The 19788-nt window shown below is 41.8% G+C and overlaps 1 protein-coding gene across 2 annotated transcripts in view; it reads right to left on the reverse strand.

Moving 5' to 3' along the window:
- Positions 1 to 107: 107 nt before the first annotated feature.
- Positions 108 to 19788, reverse strand: part of LOC128455846 (guanine nucleotide exchange factor DBS) — a 28489-nt gene continuing 8808 nt past the window's right edge. Inside the window, exons 4-34 of one of the 2 annotated variants that reach the window (XM_053439764.1) lie at positions 19577 to 19691; positions 15475 to 15565; positions 12005 to 12124; positions 11674 to 11790; positions 11182 to 11331; positions 10944 to 11068; positions 10120 to 10234; positions 9914 to 10033; positions 9189 to 9380; positions 8909 to 9100; positions 8535 to 8694; positions 7421 to 7482; positions 7238 to 7323; positions 7007 to 7073; positions 6803 to 6918; positions 6574 to 6643; positions 6377 to 6469; positions 6195 to 6287; positions 5971 to 6096; positions 5536 to 5757; positions 5363 to 5455; positions 4881 to 4959; positions 4672 to 4741; positions 4465 to 4568; positions 4047 to 4223; positions 3563 to 3628; positions 3321 to 3398; positions 2811 to 2920; positions 2112 to 2224; positions 1587 to 1690; positions 108 to 1043 (exon numbers count right to left, since the gene is read on the reverse strand). In XM_053439764.1, the coding sequence (XP_053295739.1) occupies positions 964 to 1043; positions 1587 to 1690; positions 2112 to 2224; positions 2811 to 2920; positions 3321 to 3398; positions 3563 to 3628; positions 4047 to 4223; positions 4465 to 4568; positions 4672 to 4741; positions 4881 to 4959; positions 5363 to 5455; positions 5536 to 5757; positions 5971 to 6096; positions 6195 to 6287; positions 6377 to 6469; positions 6574 to 6643; positions 6803 to 6918; positions 7007 to 7073; positions 7238 to 7323; positions 7421 to 7482; positions 8535 to 8694; positions 8909 to 9100; positions 9189 to 9380; positions 9914 to 10033; positions 10120 to 10234; positions 10944 to 11068; positions 11182 to 11331; positions 11674 to 11790; positions 12005 to 12124; positions 15475 to 15565; positions 19577 to 19691 (3506 nt within the window). In that variant the 3' untranslated portion in view covers positions 108 to 963. The remainder of the gene's footprint in view (positions 1044 to 1586; positions 1691 to 2111; positions 2225 to 2810; positions 2921 to 3320; positions 3399 to 3562; positions 3629 to 4046; positions 4224 to 4464; positions 4569 to 4671; positions 4742 to 4880; positions 4960 to 5362; positions 5456 to 5535; positions 5758 to 5970; positions 6097 to 6194; positions 6288 to 6376; positions 6470 to 6573; positions 6644 to 6802; positions 6919 to 7006; positions 7074 to 7237; positions 7324 to 7420; positions 7483 to 8534; positions 8695 to 8908; positions 9101 to 9188; positions 9381 to 9913; positions 10034 to 10119; positions 10235 to 10943; positions 11069 to 11181; positions 11332 to 11673; positions 11791 to 12004; positions 12125 to 15474; positions 15566 to 19576; positions 19692 to 19788) is intronic. The other variant, XM_053439763.1, reaches the window with a different exon arrangement.

Raw genomic sequence — 19788 nt, forward strand, 5'->3', positions numbered from 1 at the left:
ATGTGTCCTTTTACTTTAACCACAAATAAATGAATTATTTGTCTATAAACGAGCAAAAGACGAGACATAAGAGTCAAACCTGCGAAATTAGACACACGCACACATGGTAATTGTATTATCACAAGTTGTTTATATATAAAAACCTTTGTAGGACACGTCACAAAGTAGTGACATCACCAAACTTCATGTACAATATATCATCTCATCAGTAACAAACATTTCATGACAGATGCACATTAATAAACAATATCTACATTCAGAACATGATCCCTCCACTGGGAATATATTAGCACTATACAGCGATTTCTGATTATTCACACGGAGAAACATCTTTAATCTGCAGCGAACATGAAAACCCACAGAGAAAATAAAGAAAAGAGCTCGGACACAAAAGTTCAGACAGCTGGTGGCGGAACGCGTTTCCAAAGAAAACGGACGGACGAAAAAGAGAAAGATGTAAGAAAGGAAAAGAGATTGGAGTAAATCAGAAATTTACTAATTATATGCGGGCATTTTCGTCTCTTACAAATAAATAAAAGGACAAATAAGCAGGACATAGAGGTGATTAGACTTAACAAGCTGTAGCAGTAATGGTGGGAATGTAAACAACGACTTCAGCCACGTCTAATCACTCATTTTGAACGAGACACTGAAAGATGCATTAACTGAGATCAGTCCTGCTGGCCCATTCATACATCTATTACATTACACTCACACAGACCCTGTGTGGAAAATAAAATGAACAGACAAGTGTGTGTATAGAGGAAGAATACGACACTATGAGTTTTACCGGATGTGACATATTTCCGTATATCTTCACTGTACAATGACACCACAGTCAGATCTGTGGCGATATAAATACAGCTGGCTGTGGAAACGTTAGTAAACGCTTATGAGTACTGATGTTGGCGTTACAGCACAGACACGTGAAGCAGTTCAGCGACGGAGGAAGTGCGGAGGAGTTCAGGGTTTGATGTCGGAGAGGCTTACGTAGGTCTCGCTGCAGCTGGACGAAGCGCTGACGTTTCCAGAGCCGCTGCCTTCTGTTGAAACATCAGGGATGAGAGAGGGATGTTTACACGTCGCACACTTTTTTAGATAAGATTCAACTTTATTGTCATTGCACAGTACAAGTACAACGAAATGCAGTTTAGCATCTAACAAGAAGTGCAAAAAAAGGGAGTTACAGTGCAGAGTATTGTGCATAGTGGAATATGAAAATAAATAGGAAGTACAGTTAGAAATATAAGTGGAATATGAACAGTGTTAAGAGGTAAGGTATGATATAAGAATGATGAATACACTATGAGCAAGATAAATATAAATATGAAAACACTATAGGTGGGATAAGTGGGATAATACAGTAGTAGAAAATAAAATAACTTGTGCAAATGTACAAATGTTCAAATTTGCAAATGTTCAAATGAGCAAATGTTCAATGGCTGGAGGAGTGGCAGTCCAAGCCGGGGTGGAGAGGGGAAGTATAGTCACTGGAGAAGGTGTGTGGGGGTGTGGCTGCTATCACTGTGGTGCAGAGTTCAGCTTGCAAAGCGACCTCGTGTCAACGTCGCACACGGTTTATTTACCTGAGCTGGTGAGAGACTGACAAGACTTGGACTTTCTGATGAGGGTGATAAGATTAGCAGAGGCGATCCAGCCCTCCTTAGAGGTGCTCAGATTACGAACAAACCTGCAAACACACACACACAAGGGTTATTATAGTGGTGCTACTTATGACTCCGCCATAGAGGCTGTGTTTTCACCCCCGTCTGTTTGTTAGTGGCTTTTGTGTTTATTTCTAAACAGGATTACGCAAAAACTACTTTATGGATTACCATGGAACTTTGTGAGTATGGGTCAGGAAAGAACCCATCAAATGAAGGTGTGGATACAGACCAGGGGGAAGATCCAGGAATTTGAATCACTTTCCTTGTTTGTCACCAATTTTTCAGGGAGTACTCAGGTACATTTAGGTAGCTGATATCTATGAGTGTGTGTAATTTGGTGCAGCTTGATTGAATTAACGGGACTGTTGGACCTTGGCAGAGGAGCGTGCTCTACCGTGTGTCTTTCTTGTGTTTATTTCTGATTGGCAGCAGAAAGGTTCTCACCACTGTCCGTCATCTCCCTCTTTGACCAGCTCCACCATGTCTCCACTCTTCACTGGGAGCTCTTGAGCGCCGCCGTTCTCGTAGTCGACCATCACCGTGTATTTCCCAGCACTCTGCTCATGGACAAGATGAGAAGCCGACACAGACACCCACTCAAATTAGAAAAAGATCAAGAGTTACGGTAACACGTTAGACGTATTTTGTGCAAACATTGGATAAACAGTTTGACTCAAATCATGAGTCACCTTAAAGCTACACTAAGCAATTATGTTTACTAACAAACTTTATTCATATAGCACTTTTCAAAATACAGTCAGAACATGCTTAGCAACTAGACAACAAATCAATAAAATGTACAATTAAAAAATGTATTAATTAATTTGATTGAGTAAAATTAAGAAACAAACTTTGTATCAAATACTTTTTCCAGCAGAAGCAGACGGATATATTCTAATTGTTCTGATCTACCAGCTCATGAACATGGCTGAGCATTTAGTAAGGTGCCAATTGGTAATCTGCTGCCCCCAAGTGATCAAAATGAAAAATGCACCTGAGCCACACATGATGCACACAGAAAGTTCCTTTTGTCAATATTTGTAAATATATATTTATACCATGGACACTTTGCTTGCCCTTAACTATAGCCACTTTGGTTAATACACAGACATGTTGACGCTCTTATCTCACAGAGTCACTCACCAGCTTCTTGCCGCTGTCGTCCTCTGGGTCAGAGTTAAGAGGTTCCTCCGTGCTGGAATATCCGTCATTCTCCTCGGAGGCATCCAACGACAGGGAAGGTTTGTTCCAGCCTGAGGAGAGAAGGGCAACAGCAGTGTTTAGTTTACAGCAGCTTCAAATGCTCTCAGACGTGTGAGAGACCTGCAGAGAGGAATCTAGGGGAAGGGAAGAACCGCTTGAAGTTCTTTTGAACAGAGAAGGTAGAAGAGCTGATCCCGTGAATATCACCATCACACAAGCAGACCCCCAAAAAAACTGTACCACCGGAGAGGGGGACATGCAGTTCTACTTTTAAACTCCAGACAAAGTAATAAAGTGGCAGGCGACCATTTCTCCATACCTGTTGCCTGACAGAAACACGGAGCAGTCAGACGAGCAAAGAGAAAAGATGGTCTGGTATATAAATCCATTAAAGTAGTGAAACAATTGACCCAACAAACAGCCAGCGTGAGGCAGCTGGAGTCAGTGTACCTCTCCACTTTGTCTGTAAGAGACTAGAGGTGCTGAACCACCTGGCCCTGCTCAGGGGGAGGGGGGGAGGACCTGCATCTGAGGGACAGGAAGCAACACAGCCAGTCACTAGGCGAGCAGCAGCAGCTACAGCCAATCGGGTTCATCAGTGGTGTAGAGAGCTCGACTGTGCTCAGGTATTGAGAATCAACAGCTACCTGGACAGGGAGCGAACGCATGTGTTGCCGAAGTGACTGACGAACCTTTGAAGCCGAATGGCGTCGGGTCACTCTGGCGTTTTGTCTTGTGGTCGAGGCTCGTCGGGGATCCTGACGCGCAGCAGGGAAAAGGAGAAACAAGGGTCGATGTTGAGACACAAAAGAAACACTGAGCAAGAATGAAGAGAACATTTAAACTTCTGATGAGGAATAAAGAAAAAGGGTTTACGCTCTGACTAAAAAGAGAGAGACACAGTAAGGTTACAGGGGACGAGGGAAAACAAATACAAACTCAGGTCTCCAGACTAACGTTTTACATTTGAAATCATTTGTAACAGCGGTACACCTTGAAAACCCTGTATTCACACTGTTAGTCACCACTACCGCTTCGTTCACCCCCACTCCTCTCTCCTATCTGTTTTTGTCAGTGTATGAGGGGAGGGGGGGGGCACGGGCCTGTGTGTGTGTAAACTCCACAGAGGAGATGAGATGAGGAAGCGACAAGACTCAATCAAATACAGAGACACACCAGTTAAATATGAGGCGCACCGGTGCGAGGTGCAGAAGAGGATGAGATATGTCAGATGTGAAGTTGACGATGGCCTGCCGTTACCTTTCTGAGCTTTGAGGTTACTGAAACCTTGCAAAGTAAAGCGCTTTTTAGCCGCAGCAGCTCTGTCTGAGGTCGGGCTTGTGGCAGCCTCGTCTGACCCGGAGGGAAAAAGACAAGAAGACAGCACAGACACAAAGAAGGAAGTGAAAATGCAGAAAATCAATGAAGAGGAGAATTGAATGTTTTGGGGGAGAGGACAGAAGACAAAGGGTTATTCGTTATAAGAGGGGAAGCAAAGTGGAGCAGTGATATGTGTAGTTTATAATATGTGTGCAGATTTGTTAAAAGACAAAAGAGAAAGGACGGTTACAACTGTCCTCGCTGCACTCCTTACCTTTCCCTGTGGGCTTTGGTGAGGAGGAGTTGACGTCAGGGCTGCAGGGCTCGGCTTTCTTCTCCTCTCCCTTCTTAAAGCTCCTCTGACTCGTCTTGAACGGACTGTGGGCGAAAAAAGAGATACTGGAGCATCAGAAACCAGTCCCTGGAAAGACTCACTATCCAAACTAAAGAGAATAATGGAGACGGGGTGTTCTGGACTCACCTGTTACTTATTGTTCCACTAGATGCAGGAGTGGACTGGACAACCTGATCTGGTGCCTTCTGTTGGCTGGCTACTTACACAGAGGGAGGGACACAGGGGTTTATAATCTGCACAACTAAATAATCGTTTCGGATTCAGATTTATATGAACTAAATATGAAACTGACTCTGGTGTCATTTCATCTTTTAAAAGTGATCTTGTTTCCGTACCTCTGCACGCCTCCAGCTGTGTTGTCAGAACCTTCCTGATCTCATTCACCCAAGTGGTTTTTACTTCAGTTGTTGGTGCCTGAAAAAGAAGAGTTAAATATTGAAAAAGGCTCTGAGATAAACAGCCAAATACAATATTGTTCCAACAGTTCCAATAAAATACAATGTACCTAAAAGATAATCCCTGGGTTGATTGTCTCTTACTGTCAATAAATTCCATAAAAGGCCATAATTTCCTGAACAGCTGAACACATTACTAAAAAAATACTGAATTGAAGATGTGTTGGAGATAATCTTCAGCCTCAGATTAATTAAATGCATTTATGCATCAGAACAGAAATGAGAGATTAACTCAAAATAAACAAACATTGTAGGGTTTTTAATAGATTTTGGTAAACTCCAAAACTGGAGTCTTGGTGGTATTTTTTCATTCTATTATTTAGAAATTTCTCTGGACTATTGGTTTCCTTGTGTTGACATACCTGAACAATATAAACCTCTTCTCTTGAGTTGCACCAGATTTCAAACTTCTTGTTGTCTCCCTTTGCATTCTCAGTGATGCCCACAGCGCTCATCTGTTAAGAGAGAAAACACTGATGAGTACAGGACAGAAATCCAACAGAATTCACAACATGACTGCTGCGGAGGTTCTCACATTCAGAGACTGTTTGAAGCTGTACGACGGAGCTTTCTCATAGCCCTCTCCATTCTCCTCCCTCCTCTTGCAGAAGAGCAGGGTTTTCTGGTGGAGGAACAGGTGCCGCTGCATGGGCTTGAACCGGGCCAGATCCTTGACCTTGGCGTGACCTTTCTTGTGCTCCGTCCACACGCTGAACGACCCCTGCATCAGCAGCTTCCCCAGCTCACTCAGGTTACCCTGAGAAAGGGAAAGATGCTGTTAGATGGAGCCGATTGACAACAAACTAATTCCTTCTTTAAATGACAACCATGCCAGTAATCCAATGAGTTTGTGAGCATCACAGGACTCCACACGTCACACACACACCATGTCTATTTTTCATGTTACGTCAGTGACCTGTTTGACGCATCTTCTCTAATTTATTCGCCTGTATCCTATTTAATGTCTTACCTCATATCCGGTGATGGCGATGAGGTGCATGGAGTCATTGACGGCCTTCAGGATGCCCAGGATGGAGGTCAGCGCCTCCTGCAGGTCATCTGTCCCCTCACAGCCCTTACTGTACTTCAGCATTTCCTGTAGTTAGCAGGACATGAACAAGCAGCTCAGAACAAGGACTGAAAAACCTGAAGTTCCTCTGAAAACACAGATTAAGCCCCAGGACAGGGATGTACCTTCAGTAGGAGCTGATATTTGGTAATCCTCTGAACTGGCTTCAGCAGATAAGAATCTAAACCCAGTTTATGCTCCAGCTTTTTCTGACACTCCTGATGCAATTAAACAGAACAAAACAATGTTACATAAAACACACAAATTACAATTAGGTTTGAACCACAATGTTTAAGAGTGTGTTCACCTGGAAGAAGGCACAGTCTGAGCACTGCCTCCAGAGGCTTTCAGAGCGAGGCTTGTTGTGACAGTACTTCTCATAGATCTGCAGATCTGTCATCTGAGGGAGGAAGGGCAAATTATTTCTGTTCAAGAAGTCTCACCAGCATCTGGATTCACATCTGGAGATATGCTGAGAATACGGGGATACGATAATGAACTCACCCTCTCTAGAAAACACCTTCCAACCAGCTCAGGGCAGTCGGTGTACTGCTCCAGCTCCCGCAGAAAAGTCCTGGAAACAACAAAATGAAGAAGGAGAACAGATGAGACAGAGTGAGGCAAAAGAATAAAGAAGATAATCGATTTAAAATGCTGATTAGCTTTGACGGCCGACAAAATGTCAAGTCACAGTGCAGGTATCATTATTGACGGCCAGATGGCGCTCATTCACCTCTTGTGGAAATGGTAAATTTCCGGCATGTTGCCAAACAGAACCTCCTTTTTGTTCTGCAGCGGAGCAGGCATGAGGATGCACATGGCGGGATTATCCATCTCTGAGGCATATCCCTGTAACACACAAAGCAATTAATAAATCATGAAACTGCAGGCACAGGTGAAGTCCGACTGTGAGTCCTCCTGCGGAGTGAATACTAACCTGCAACACACAGAGCAGCTCCTCCACATAGGCTCTCTCAGTTTCCAGCAGCTCGTTCATAACATGCCTGGAGACAGAAGGAGGACAGAGGGTGAGACAGACAGAAAGAGGGATCAAATAAAGCAGTAGGAGGACGTGTAGCTCTGTAGATAATGAGACGCGTGTCCACACGGTCCATCTGCCGTGTAATTGGATAACAGACGAACGAGCACCGGCAGAACAACCCCTCACCTCCTGAGAACTGCCAGGTTCTCCTCCTCCTCGGACAGCGAGGCATGTCGGCTGATACTGTCTCCGTTCTGCAGTTGGCCATTTCCCTGAGAGAGAACGACAATGTAGAATTCAGCATGAAAAGACACACAGACAATACGGAGCATGTAGAGCAGACACAACAACAAAAAACGCAACACTCACTTTGTCACAGTTGTTCCCAGTGTCTGTCTCTGAGGAGTTCTTCTCCTGCTGTGCTCTGTGAGCTAAAAGACGAGGAAACAGTCATTATATGAACCAGGCTTGTCAATAGGCATTTCAAATGTTTGGATTGCACATATTTTGTGGTTTAATTTAATGTATAAATAGAAAAACATTTGAGTGAGAAGATACAATGGAAGTATTTTTTTGAATTGTATATAACCTGCATTCATTTCTCCTTTTGATGCTGGCCCTTTCAGACAAATTATGCTTTAAACATCTTGAGATTTAGCAAAATGTAATATGCAAGAAATATTTTATTTCACATTGTTTGGCTTTAAAGTTTTAACAGTTCATATTCAAATTTAAATCGCACCAAAAATACTGTTTACAAACTTTACAGGGCTTTATTGTGCTGATAAAAAAACTCAGATCACATTGTATTTTCTTGTATCTACCAATAGCAGACAATAAACACAAAGAGTAATTTTAGCCAGCACAACATATGTGGGTAAATCTATTCTCAGAGAAAACATGTAACATATGGGAAGACTCCTACTTGTTGGTTTAAGGTTTTGAAGAAGTAAATATACTTCTGCCTTGAAGTTAACCGCAAATGCTAAAAAAATAAACCAAGATTTTTCAACCTTATTAGCAAAGAATTTCATAATAAAATAACCAACAAAATAAAACCTTCTTTCTTTCGTGCAATTGCTATCATTAAGTTTTTGATTAAAAACGTCACTACTTATTTTATCTCTTAGATACTGAAAATCAAGACGGACTACAACAAAAGTCTTACTGAATGTTTTTTGTTTTCTTGTAAGACCTTTGTCTTCAGTTTGAGCTGATATTCTTTTGAGATACCAAGAAACTCACAAATACCTTTTATCCACTTGAAATTTCTGGCGTTTCTGTTAATTAATATTTAAACAGTATTTCTACATCAGGAGCCATACGTGAGATGACATTTTCCATCTATTTTCAAGGCTCTGGAAAATAGAACCTGATAATACAGGGTTGTGCATAGTTTCAAGTACATTCGGGTCATGCAAAGAATACTTAACTAAAAAAGATCGCACAGTGTAAAATCAAAGTTCCCTGTGTGGAGACTGACCAGGTGAGCTGAGAGGGGATTTGATGAAGGCCTCAGGTCTGGGAGCTACCGGCTGCACCGGCCTGGTTTGTTTGGCTGCCAGCTTCTTCAGGCTCACCCTCCTCTTGTCGAACATCTCCTGCATGGACGCCTGCTTCTGGGAAATCCTCTCCACTCGGTCCTGACACACAGGAAGTCATCAACACTCTGCATCAATATCCTATGATTGATTAGGTCATTTATCTTTAAGCAGGTCATTTGAAGACAACATGTAAATTAGCATCAATAAAGAGTGATTGTAGCTTTGATCAGTAACAATGGTCGAGCCTATTTATGATAATTCAATCAGGTTGTTATACAGTGACAGGGACATGTGTGTTCTTTGGCTCTTCTACCTTGAACTGCTGGTTGAGCACAGCATCATACTCCTTCCAGATGGTTTCCAGGTCTGTCAGCTGGTTCGGGCCTGCGTTTTCCAGATAACGCTCCAGCTCCTGCAGCGCTAACTCAGCCCCCTCGTGTGACTGACACTTGTCGACCGGCTGAGACGCCAGCAGGTATATTCCGTCATCAACCCATTTACAGGCCTGAGGAGGACAGTGGAGGAGGAATCAGAAAAAAAAACAACTAAAAAAGATGAGTTAACAACCCAAATCTTTTGTTTTTTTTACTCACCCTCTGCAAACAGTGATGCAGCTCCATGGCTTTGAGGAGATGATCCTTCTTGGCCCTCAGGCTGCTGCTCACACTCTCACTGATTGCTCTGAGCTCACTGCATTTGGGCTGAATGGAGTCTTCAGCATAGTGGGAGTTCCCGATGAGTTCGTCGCCCTCACGACACAAAGCGGAGGCTCGGTCCAGCACCTCCTGTGGAGAGGTGACGTGAGATAGTTAAAACTTTATTTAATTTTTTCAAAATTGTATTCAGTTAGGTATTCCCTAAATTCTTTTATGAAATTAAATTATGGTGTTTTTTTGGTATTGCTAGATATTATAATGATTATAAAGTAGTGGTCATGCGATTTTTTGTAATTCAAAAAGATAATTTTCTTTACAGATCACGATCAAAATCTGAATACAAATATTATATCACCTTATTGCACCTTTATTGCGTCTTTCTTGATGTTTCAATGAGTTGGAGCAAACTTTAAAGTGGTATTACAAACTTATATCTGTATAATTTGATAACCTTTATGACAAAAAGTCAGCCAGAGAGTCAGTATTATAAAGATATTTGGTCGTATCAGTTACTGGATATATGACAGTGATTTATTCCTAAGATTCAAACAGAACTGAGAATGTAGTAAACCCATTAGGCAGATATTACTCATCAATTCATTTCATGGTTGGACAAAGCTCTGATAGTGTGTGTGTGTGTGGGGGGGGGGGGGGGTACTTACACAAACTTTCTCCTCATAACTTGTGAGTTCACAGATGACGTGCTCATCGTGAGCTTGGCTGGATCCGACCTCAGAGAAGGCTGCAAGTTTCTCAGACACCTGATCCAGCAGAGCCCTCACCTGCAGCAGAGACACCACAGTCAGTGTTCAGGTTCAGAAACAAGATGGTGTTGACTGCAGTCGAGTACAGAGGATTCTCTGCTCACCTCTTTGTAGTTGTGCTCAAAGTGGCGCAGTTTGAGACACTGCTCCAATTTGGTATGATGTCGCACCCAGAACTCATCGAAAGCCCTTTCTGTCTCATCCAGCTGAGACAGCAGTCTGACAGAGGAGCGGAGAAAGAGACAGAGATGAAGATGGATGGTAAAAAAAAGAACAGGCAGCAAACACAGCGGGGAGGGGGGTGAATAAAGAAATAGATGTAGGGTAGATGCTGACTGAGGTGCTTGGATATTTTTGTCTGATTGTTTTTGCATTTGCGTGGAATATACAACTAATGCCTGTTGACAAGGGACTCAGTGCCTGGAGCGTTGCTCAAAATACTGACTGACCGCAAAGAACACAGCGACTGAAACTATTACAGTGACTCTCTGATGAGAAGAGACAACGATGAACACATCACCTGCCATCAGTACAGAGAACAGAAGTCTCTTTACTCTCTATGGTAATAAATCACACATCTGACAATCTGTATAAAACATACCTGTTTCCCTCATTAATAGTGAATTGTAGAGTAGGAAATTGTACTTTTACTTGATTAGTTTAAATGATCATTCGAAAATAACTTAATACTTTCTAATAATGAGAATAAAAAGCATGTTTTTATCCAGTGGGCGAGGTGTTAAAAGAGATGTGATGATGCCATTTCGGTCTGTTGAGAGTTAAAACGAGAAAGCTGCTGTCCGGTTTCTGTATTTTCTATTATGACAATCTTGATTTATTTCTTCCTCTAGACCTAGAGCATCTTCTTGTTGCTGTCTGGTTTCTAGCAGCCATCCTGCAGCTCTATCAGCTCTGGACGTTTTCTAACCTTTGTACAGTGGCTAAATTCTCCAGCTCATCCTGGTTCATGTTGTGGTCGGGCTCTCGTGCTACAGGCTCATTGATGCTCTCCAATAGCCTTCTGCCCTGACCCAGAGCCACCAGCAGATCCTCCTACACACACACACACACATACCGAGGGAACATATGCATAAACCTAAGAGATTTACCGTGTGTATAAATACACAGAGAAATAAAGCTCAGTGTGTGTTTATCAGTTGTGTTACCTTCATTTTGTCTTTCTTGTCGGTGTGAGTGCTGAGCAGGACGATTGTGGCCTGGATCTCGTTGGGGAGTTCGGTTTCTGCCAGCTCCGTCCCAAATGACTGCAGGGTCTGTGCCGTTTTCTTTACCGTGAGCGCAAAGCATTCAATGGCCTGATGTGAACAAGACAGAGCAGACGCAGAGTGATGGTGGCATCATGAGACACAAGAGTATTTTACCGTGACTGAATATATTTGACCAAACTGCTTTAATAGAGGGTTTCATCCAAGTGTAAAGATATATATTTTCTGAATTCAACTTTTTCCCTACTATCTTGACGTGAGCTTCTCAAATCAGACTTATTTGATTAATTTATTCTTATCCCTTATTTTTCTTTTGCATTTATTTCACTGTATATATTTATTTTGTATGTAAAAATTCTTGTAATGTCTGTGTGTATTTAGCCCATGTTAACTGTGCAGTGTGGGCTGCTGTAAACACTACAGCGTACATACAGTGCGGTGAGAGATCCACTTCTCATGGCAGTACTCCTGCGTTCCCCCCAGTTCATTGGTCAGCTGGGAGCGGTCGATGTAGGAGTGCAGCTCAGTCACTGAGCTCAGCATGATCACCTGAGACAGAAACACATGATCACGTACATGCCATTTGATTATAAAAACTCTATATTAACTGTCATTGGTTGCACAGTGGGAATTATCCGCAACATTTCCACATGTTCAATCAACAAAACTGTATTTGTATAGCCCATATTCACAAATCACAATTTGTGTCATAGGGCTTAACAAGGTGCAACATTCTCTGTCCTCCTGGTGAGTGACTACACACCGGCACCTTCATCTTGAACTCATCCTTGTTGAACTTGAAGAGGATGTCAGACAGCGTCCGCTGCAGGAGAGCGGTGGGCCTCAGAACCAGAACCAGCTGGAGGTTCCCTGGGAAGGAGCCCTGAAATGAGCGAGCAGAGAGACGCTCAGTCATGTGACAAAGCAGACAGGATACTTCTCCACCCTGATCCCATTATACAACACACTTCAGCTGGAGAACCAGCACTTCCTATTTGTGATTCTCTCCCTTTGTCTCTCCCTCTGTCTCCCATGTGAAAACTCTCATAGACATTCATGAATGCAAGTACATGGGAGTGTGTGGAGGACAAGAGAATGAGGAGGGTGTGGGGGATGTGGGGCACAATCCTGTGGCAGGGACATTAATCTTCATGTTCTCTGGAACAGCAAGGCAGAAAGAGCCACCACCAACAGATGCATGTGTCCAGGAAAATGTCTGCAGGGTTTTATTTACCCGGTGGGCATTGTTGAGATTCAAATTAGCACAGCTCTGATGCATTTGCTTATACATCAGTAAATGCCTAAGGTTCAGATTTAACCTTTTACTCAGCATAAAGCAAAATCTCACAAAGCTGAAAGAGTTTGATTTGATGCTTTTTAAACATCCATATTAATCCTCCTCCTCATATCCATCGCAGAGTGTTTCCACCACACACTCTGCTGAGCCAAAAGAACCAATTAAGAGCCAGTTAAAATGTCATGGTTGACACTGAGAGACGGAGAACTGCTGTGAAAGCAGCTGGAGGATGTTTGAGGGCGGACACTGATCTCTTCTACTGAGAGGAGGCTACTATTAATGCAGATTTAATGAGCTAATGACCTAAATGGATGTTTTTGCCTGATTTAAGGTGAGTTGAAGAATGCTGGTATAAGCAGGAATAAAACTGAAAACATTGTTAATCAAAAAACACTTAACACGATCATAACTGTTAATGAAATTAATGAATCAATTCAGTTCTTATCCTGTGGGACCTGCTGGAATAAATAATTAAATAAATAAAATATAAATGTCTTGTTTAGTCCACAAAACAAAGATATTCACTTTACTGTCATTAGAGGAACAAAGAACCAGAAAATATTCACATATAAGAAGCAGAAATCAGACCATTTTAACCCTTTTTCATTAGAAATAACATTTAAACCCTTAAATAGATGAAGTAGATCAAAAATGGTGGCGGTGAGTTTAGTAGTCGATCACTGATCTAATAATCTGTTAATTGTCACAGCACTAATCAGGAGACTCAAGAGCTTTCAAACGTTGTATAATTTATTGAGGTTGTGAAGGATAAGTCCACCACAGACAAAACACAGACGGGTGGAATTATTCAGCCATTTCTGAAGGATAAAACTAAAACTTCATGACCACAAATATGGCCATGTATGGGTTTAGTGGTCAGAGCAGAGAGGTTTTAAAACACTGAGACACAGACAACCACACAACAGAATATGTGACTGTATCCTTTAAATGCACCAGATTCAAACAAGCTGGTTGGATCTGTGGTCGCCGGCAGTTTTGGTCATCGTCTACTCGTTCTTTGTTAACGGCAGACTAGGAGATGAACACACAGACACAAACACACAAAGCCTAAAAGAAGACCCACATAACTGACGGGAGGAGGCAGTCGTCAGGGACGGACACTGTAGACTTAATTAGGGCCAGTCTATAAACAAACTGTGTCTGTCATCAGATCAGACTCAGCCAGAGCAGCTGTAAACATTTCCTCAAAACACACTGACCCACATTTACACAATCTCATGTGTACACACGTGTGCTAATATACATACGCACACACACACACACACACAAAGTCAAGACAAAGATTCATTCAACAGCAGCACATTCATTCTCTCTCTGTTATCCACTCATACATGTTTACACTGACTTAATAAGCCTGCTGAGTAAATGCATCACAATGTGTTTTAAACTATCCTCCACAGTAGCATCATGGAAATTCCAGTTTTCATCACAATGTATTTAGCAGCCCAGCTGAATCACCCGAAACAGGGCACTATAGCAGGGATGACTGAACGCCCCCCATTACCAGCCTGTCAGCCTGTTCAAGTCCCCATGTGGGATTAATAAAGCTTTATTTAATTTGAAATGAGTGAGTGGGTCCCCCAGGTCTCTGGAGACCATGGGTGGTGATATTCATCTCTCTTTCACCATCCTTCACCCCCACTCAGATATTTCATTTTCCCATTTAGTCCTCTATGTTGTGCAGAGATCTGTCCAAACCAAAACATATCCAATTACTTCAACATTTGTATTCTCTACAAGATTATTGAGAAATGGTGATGTCACAAACATCAATTCTCTACGGTAGCCGGGGATATAAGGCTGCTGCCGTTGTTTTAACTTAAAAATACATTACATTACATGTCATTTGGCTGACGCTATTGTCCAAAGCGACTTAAAATTAGTACACTCAACATTTATGAGGGGCCATTTAGGGGTTCAGTATCTTGCCAAGGACACTTCGGCATGCAGATGGGATAGAGTGGGGTTTGAACCGGCAACCTTCTTGTTGGAGAGCCACCACTCTAACCACTAGGCCACACCGCCCCTTGATGAAGATGACACAGATCTATCCCAAACAGATATATTAATAAGAAAAGACTGGAACACTGACCAGAAGGAAATTAACTGATTATTATAAATTAACTGATTACAACTACAACTAATTCCACTTAAACAGCAAAATAAGTGACTCATTATGGTGCAATGAACCATTATTGACTGTTTGCCCATTCCCGTTTGTTGTCCATACTTTACATCTTGCCCAATACCTAGTTTTTTGCACATTTTCATTTGTACTTTTATTACTATTTCACATTTATTACTCTTACCTCCACCAAGGAGGTTATGTTTTGTGCCCCATCCATGTGTTTGTTTGTCAGCAGGATTATGCAAAATTTACTCAAAAACAACCCATTAAATTTTTGGCATGGATCCGAACTTGGGGGCAGATTAGAAAGCTTTAGGCTAAATCAACTCAAATGTACCATGTGAGCTATCCACATTCATTTAGCTGACTCATTATCCACAATAAATTAGTTTAGGCTTTTTTTTTTAAAGTATTTTCTTTCATTAGTAAATCAGCTTGAAGAAAAGATGAGTGACATCTCAATGAATGATTGAACAAATAAAATCTCCCTCTGTCTTTTGCTGGCATGTGAGTGTTTTTTTCCCCTGCAGCTGTAGACAAACATGCTGGGATGGGGGCTGGTGTTGACTCTGCCCCTTGCTGGTGACATTAGTGGCGGAGCCGTGAAGGAGAATTGAGGATGCTCCAACATATCTCTGTGACCTGACCTAAGGGTCCTGAGGGTGCAGGACCTGAATCCTCCTCAAACCCTGGTTGTCTCATCTCAACAGTTCATTAAAGATCGGTTTCTCTCCCACACAGACACAGACAGACAGCACACAGTCGGTAGAAACAAAGACAAACTTACTGCAATACGAAGCAGGGTCCCCTTAACAGCCGCCCATCTGTCTTGCCGTCGATCAATGACCAGGATGAAACCCACGCCTGTCGATGACAAACTGTAACACAAAGAGGCAACATATTTAAAACAACTAACACACTCGTCTGTTTTACCCACAATGAGAGTTCAGGGGTGAGCAGATCTTGATTTGCCATCACAGCGAATAAAATGAGAACATATGTACATCCTTACAGTCAACAAAGAAGTGACACCTCATTTTATTCAATTATAGTATTTACTGATGAAACTTTCAATGTCAAACGCATATTCTGGAGGGCCAGAGAGAAAGGTTGAACAGAAGCTGCTCAGAACTCGTTTGGATGTAATTTCACAAAGATAACACAAAAATAAACAAAACAAACAGTGATGGAGCCAACTGCTTGTTCACAGCTTGTCGTTTAGTAATGCTGCTCTTTATCTTCCTAGCAGCAGACGCTTTTTAGGACTGCACCAGCTGCCTGTGAAGCACCTCCAGACTTCTGGGCCCCCAGCCCCCTGGTCTCTCCCTGCTCCCCCCCTTCCCCTGCCATCTCTCTGGTCCCCAAAGAGAGGAGTGCTACACACCAATGATGACATGAGGCAGCTTCCCCCATGCTTACCTGGAAACATGATGCACCTAAAGCATAGGTGAGCACCAAAAGCCCTGTCCCAATCTTTCTTTTGCAGAATTATCCCAAAGTATTTGCTTTCATATCTGCTAATTCTGCAGCTACTAAATGCACAAAACAGGGTGGCAGCAGATTGAAGGAGAAGTCCATGTGAAATAAAAACCCCGGATACGAGTAGATCCCGGTGTGTTGTGTCGTCTGAAGGGGAGGGAGACAAATGCCTCAGACAATCACAAGATCCAGCCTCTGAATCCTCCTGTGCAGCATGTGTATTCCAGCCAATGAGACAGGGAGCTGCTGGGACACAAGCCAATAACAAGGTGGCTTCAAAGTGATGAGCAGCTCCTGTAGCCAATCACAGGATCGTTATAGATATAGGGCAGGATCAAATAGGATGCTCTGAGGTATTCGGAACATACAGAGTGTTGATCCAGGTCTGCCTCTCTACTTTATCCTCACTCTTCTCATCCTTTTTTCTCTCCTGCACTTCCCCTCCCCTTTCATCTGTTCCTATTCTCTTCCTCCATCATCCCCACTTCTCTGCTCTGTGTATAATCATGTAAACAGACTCTCAGAGACACTCAGGCTTTCAAAGCACAAACTGCTTTACATCTCAGCCGCAGAGGAAGAGGAGGGGGACGAGGAGGAGGAGGAGGAGGAGGAGGAGGAGGAGGAGGGGGAGACCAGGAAAGAAGCTTTTCTGCCTTCGAGACATTTACGGCTTCATAGATGGGAGGGTGGTTTATGATGAACATATAACTACACAGGTTTAAAGAAGAACATTAGAGGAACATTGGGATATGGGCCTCTAATGCTGCTATTACACCACAATCACCCAGATGTATTTCAGCCAAATGCCCTTATAATTTTATTAAAACCATGTTATATTACATTTATTCATATTTTATTTATCTGTTCTGCTTCCTGGTTGTGTTGGGACAATGGATGTATACCAGAGCTTCATCTAAACCACATTTAATCAGTTTTTTTTCAAAATGTTGCCAGTGGTGCGGTGTTCTCTATAACTTATGAAACAGCATTTAAGATCAACATTTGTTTCAATACTTACAGTTAAACCACAGCTCTTTCTCATTTGTTTTTGTAATCAAAGCTGAATTTGAAATTATAAATACGACCCCGGACACAGTAAATCGTAAAATCTTATGCATAACTTCCATATCATCTTGCAAACAGGCAGTTTCACGCATAAACGGCTTAATTTATATATTCATAAATTTGCCTGGTGATCTTATGGTTGCACATGCAAGAGCATCCTTCTAATAATAACTGTAAGGCTCGGGTCAAAGCGTGCGGAGGCAATGTAAGCTGTGATTTGAGCTGTGAAAAAGCACTGTGTGTAATGGTGATGCAGATGAGGGAGATTTTCTGCATGAACGCATATCATAGAGCAATACACACACACACTGCTGCACCCTCCCCTCCCTCCATCACCCTGAAGCACTTAAGAGCAGAACAAGTGACTGTCTGGATATAAGGGCACTGGTATGTTAAATTAAAAACAGATTAGAACGTTTTAAGAGAAAACTGTATTACTAATCAGGCAAAATATCTTAGAATTAACTCGATATTTTTTTGTAGTCTATCTCTGTTATTTCGGTGTAAATAAAAACTACATAAAACACCTTCCATGTAGAGAACAAAATCTTATGCAATTGAAAAATATTTGAGCAAAATTTAAATTTAAAGATGTACACAGTTTCTCCCTATATATAGAAATACACATCTGCTTTAATGTAGTGCATGGATATGGAATTTTTAAATTATACTTTGTTCTATAATTTTTGTCATTTGATATTAAACAGCTTTTGTAGTTTTTCATTTCATTTCAACTAAATCTTTAGTTTTAAACACATGTGACTTGCCAACAGTCAAACAGTATGCTCTCTTACTTAGACATCATCTATAAACCTTATTGTTATTTTCTGTAATACATACAAGGGACTTATGAGTTTTATAAGTGTGGCCCCACACTTCTGGGCAATGACCACAATATGGAAGAATAACTGAAGAATACAAAATATAGAGTGATGCAATCTAAAGTTTCCTTTGTTTTGTACAGTAGTGACAAGATCCAACCAAACTAGATCCACGCAAGAATGCACATTAAGAAAGGAGAGATAAAAAAAGAAAATAAGGGAAAGAGTTGGGAACCTGGTCTGTGCAAGGACACAGCTATAAGCTATAGTTAAAACATTATATGACGACAAGCATGTAGGGAATGGCAGAATCAAAATTAGGAATCAAGTCTGGAATTGATATTGATCCTGAGATATTCATTTGAAACTAGAGGCAGCTGTTCAAGGTCGTAATACATTTGCCCCGGGTTGTGGAGTGTCAGGGCTACGGGTCCCTCAGGTAGCTCCAGCCATCTGGTTCTGTATCCACAACAGCTTCTGTGGACGACCCTCCTTCAGATCACCGGTGACCTCTAACAGACCGTGGAGGTGGTGAATTTAGAGACGTGGAAATTAAACCTGACTGTGAGATACTTTTCAGCCAGGATTTAGGAAATAAAAATAAAGTCTCATTCCTAAGAAGTTGATATTCTGGTCACAAGAAAAGCTTAATCCTGTTTGAAATAAAAAGTATGACTTGGTCAGTCTGAATTAGGATTAGATAATTTAATAATTATTTTGACAAAAAGAGTAAGCAACACAAGATCCGCATTACAGATATAAAAATATCTTTAACCACTAAAATGTCTAAAAACGCAGACATCGCCAAACTCAGCACTTGCTCAGCTGTCTGTTGCATTATTCACATTCAAAAAGTCTGAATCGCTGCAGTTTCTATTTTTACACACTTTTCCATCATAGGAAGGATGAAGGAAGGGCGTGACAGTCACGAAGAAGGGATACAACCAAGGAGCAGACAAACTAACTATCACAGAAAACATAAAAATGAACCATGAAGAAATGAGAGGAAATTGTTTTCCAGCGGATACTCAGAAGAAAAGATGGTCTTATACTTTCTCCCCCTCCCCCGTAGTCTCATGTGGTCTGCCCATGTGTACAAAGACAATCTGCAGCAGACAGATAAAGACCCTGGATTATGACTTGGCCATATCATTTATGCAGGAATCACAACCCTCTTCTCTTTTTGCAGATATCTGTGCTATTATCTGAGAAAATCCTCTGCATCATGATCTTCATGAAGTGAAACTGTGAGTGTCCACTGCCCCCTACTGGCAGGTGTCCAACACAAAAACATCTAAAAAACGTCAGTCCGGCATATTCAAACACACTCGAACTTTACCACGGGACTGCAGAGACAAGAGAGAGTAGACGAGCTGATGGTGACACCAGGTGAGTGGATGTTGTTCAAAAAACAAAGGAGGACAGGAAATAGCTTGAAGGGAAAATCAGACGGGATGAAAGAGGTAGGGAAGGGATGTGTGGAAAACAGAATGGGAGTTTCAATCAGCCAGCGAGGGACTTTACCTGGGCACACTTGTCAGGTAGGTCAGCACGTTGTGAAACACTCTATCCGTGATCTCTCCAAATGCAGGGAATTCTGGGAAAACAATGATTGGGCTGCCATTATCTCCTCTACCCCCTAGAAAGAAAATTAAAAACAAACATTCCACATGAATATAATTATATATTAAGAATATACATGTATACCATGTTTACATCACATACAGTGCATTATG

Source organism: Pleuronectes platessa, chromosome 14, assembly GCF_947347685.1.
Source record: "Pleuronectes platessa chromosome 14, fPlePla1.1, whole genome shotgun sequence".
Classification (NCBI taxonomy): Eukaryota; Metazoa; Chordata; class Actinopteri; order Pleuronectiformes; family Pleuronectidae; genus Pleuronectes; species Pleuronectes platessa.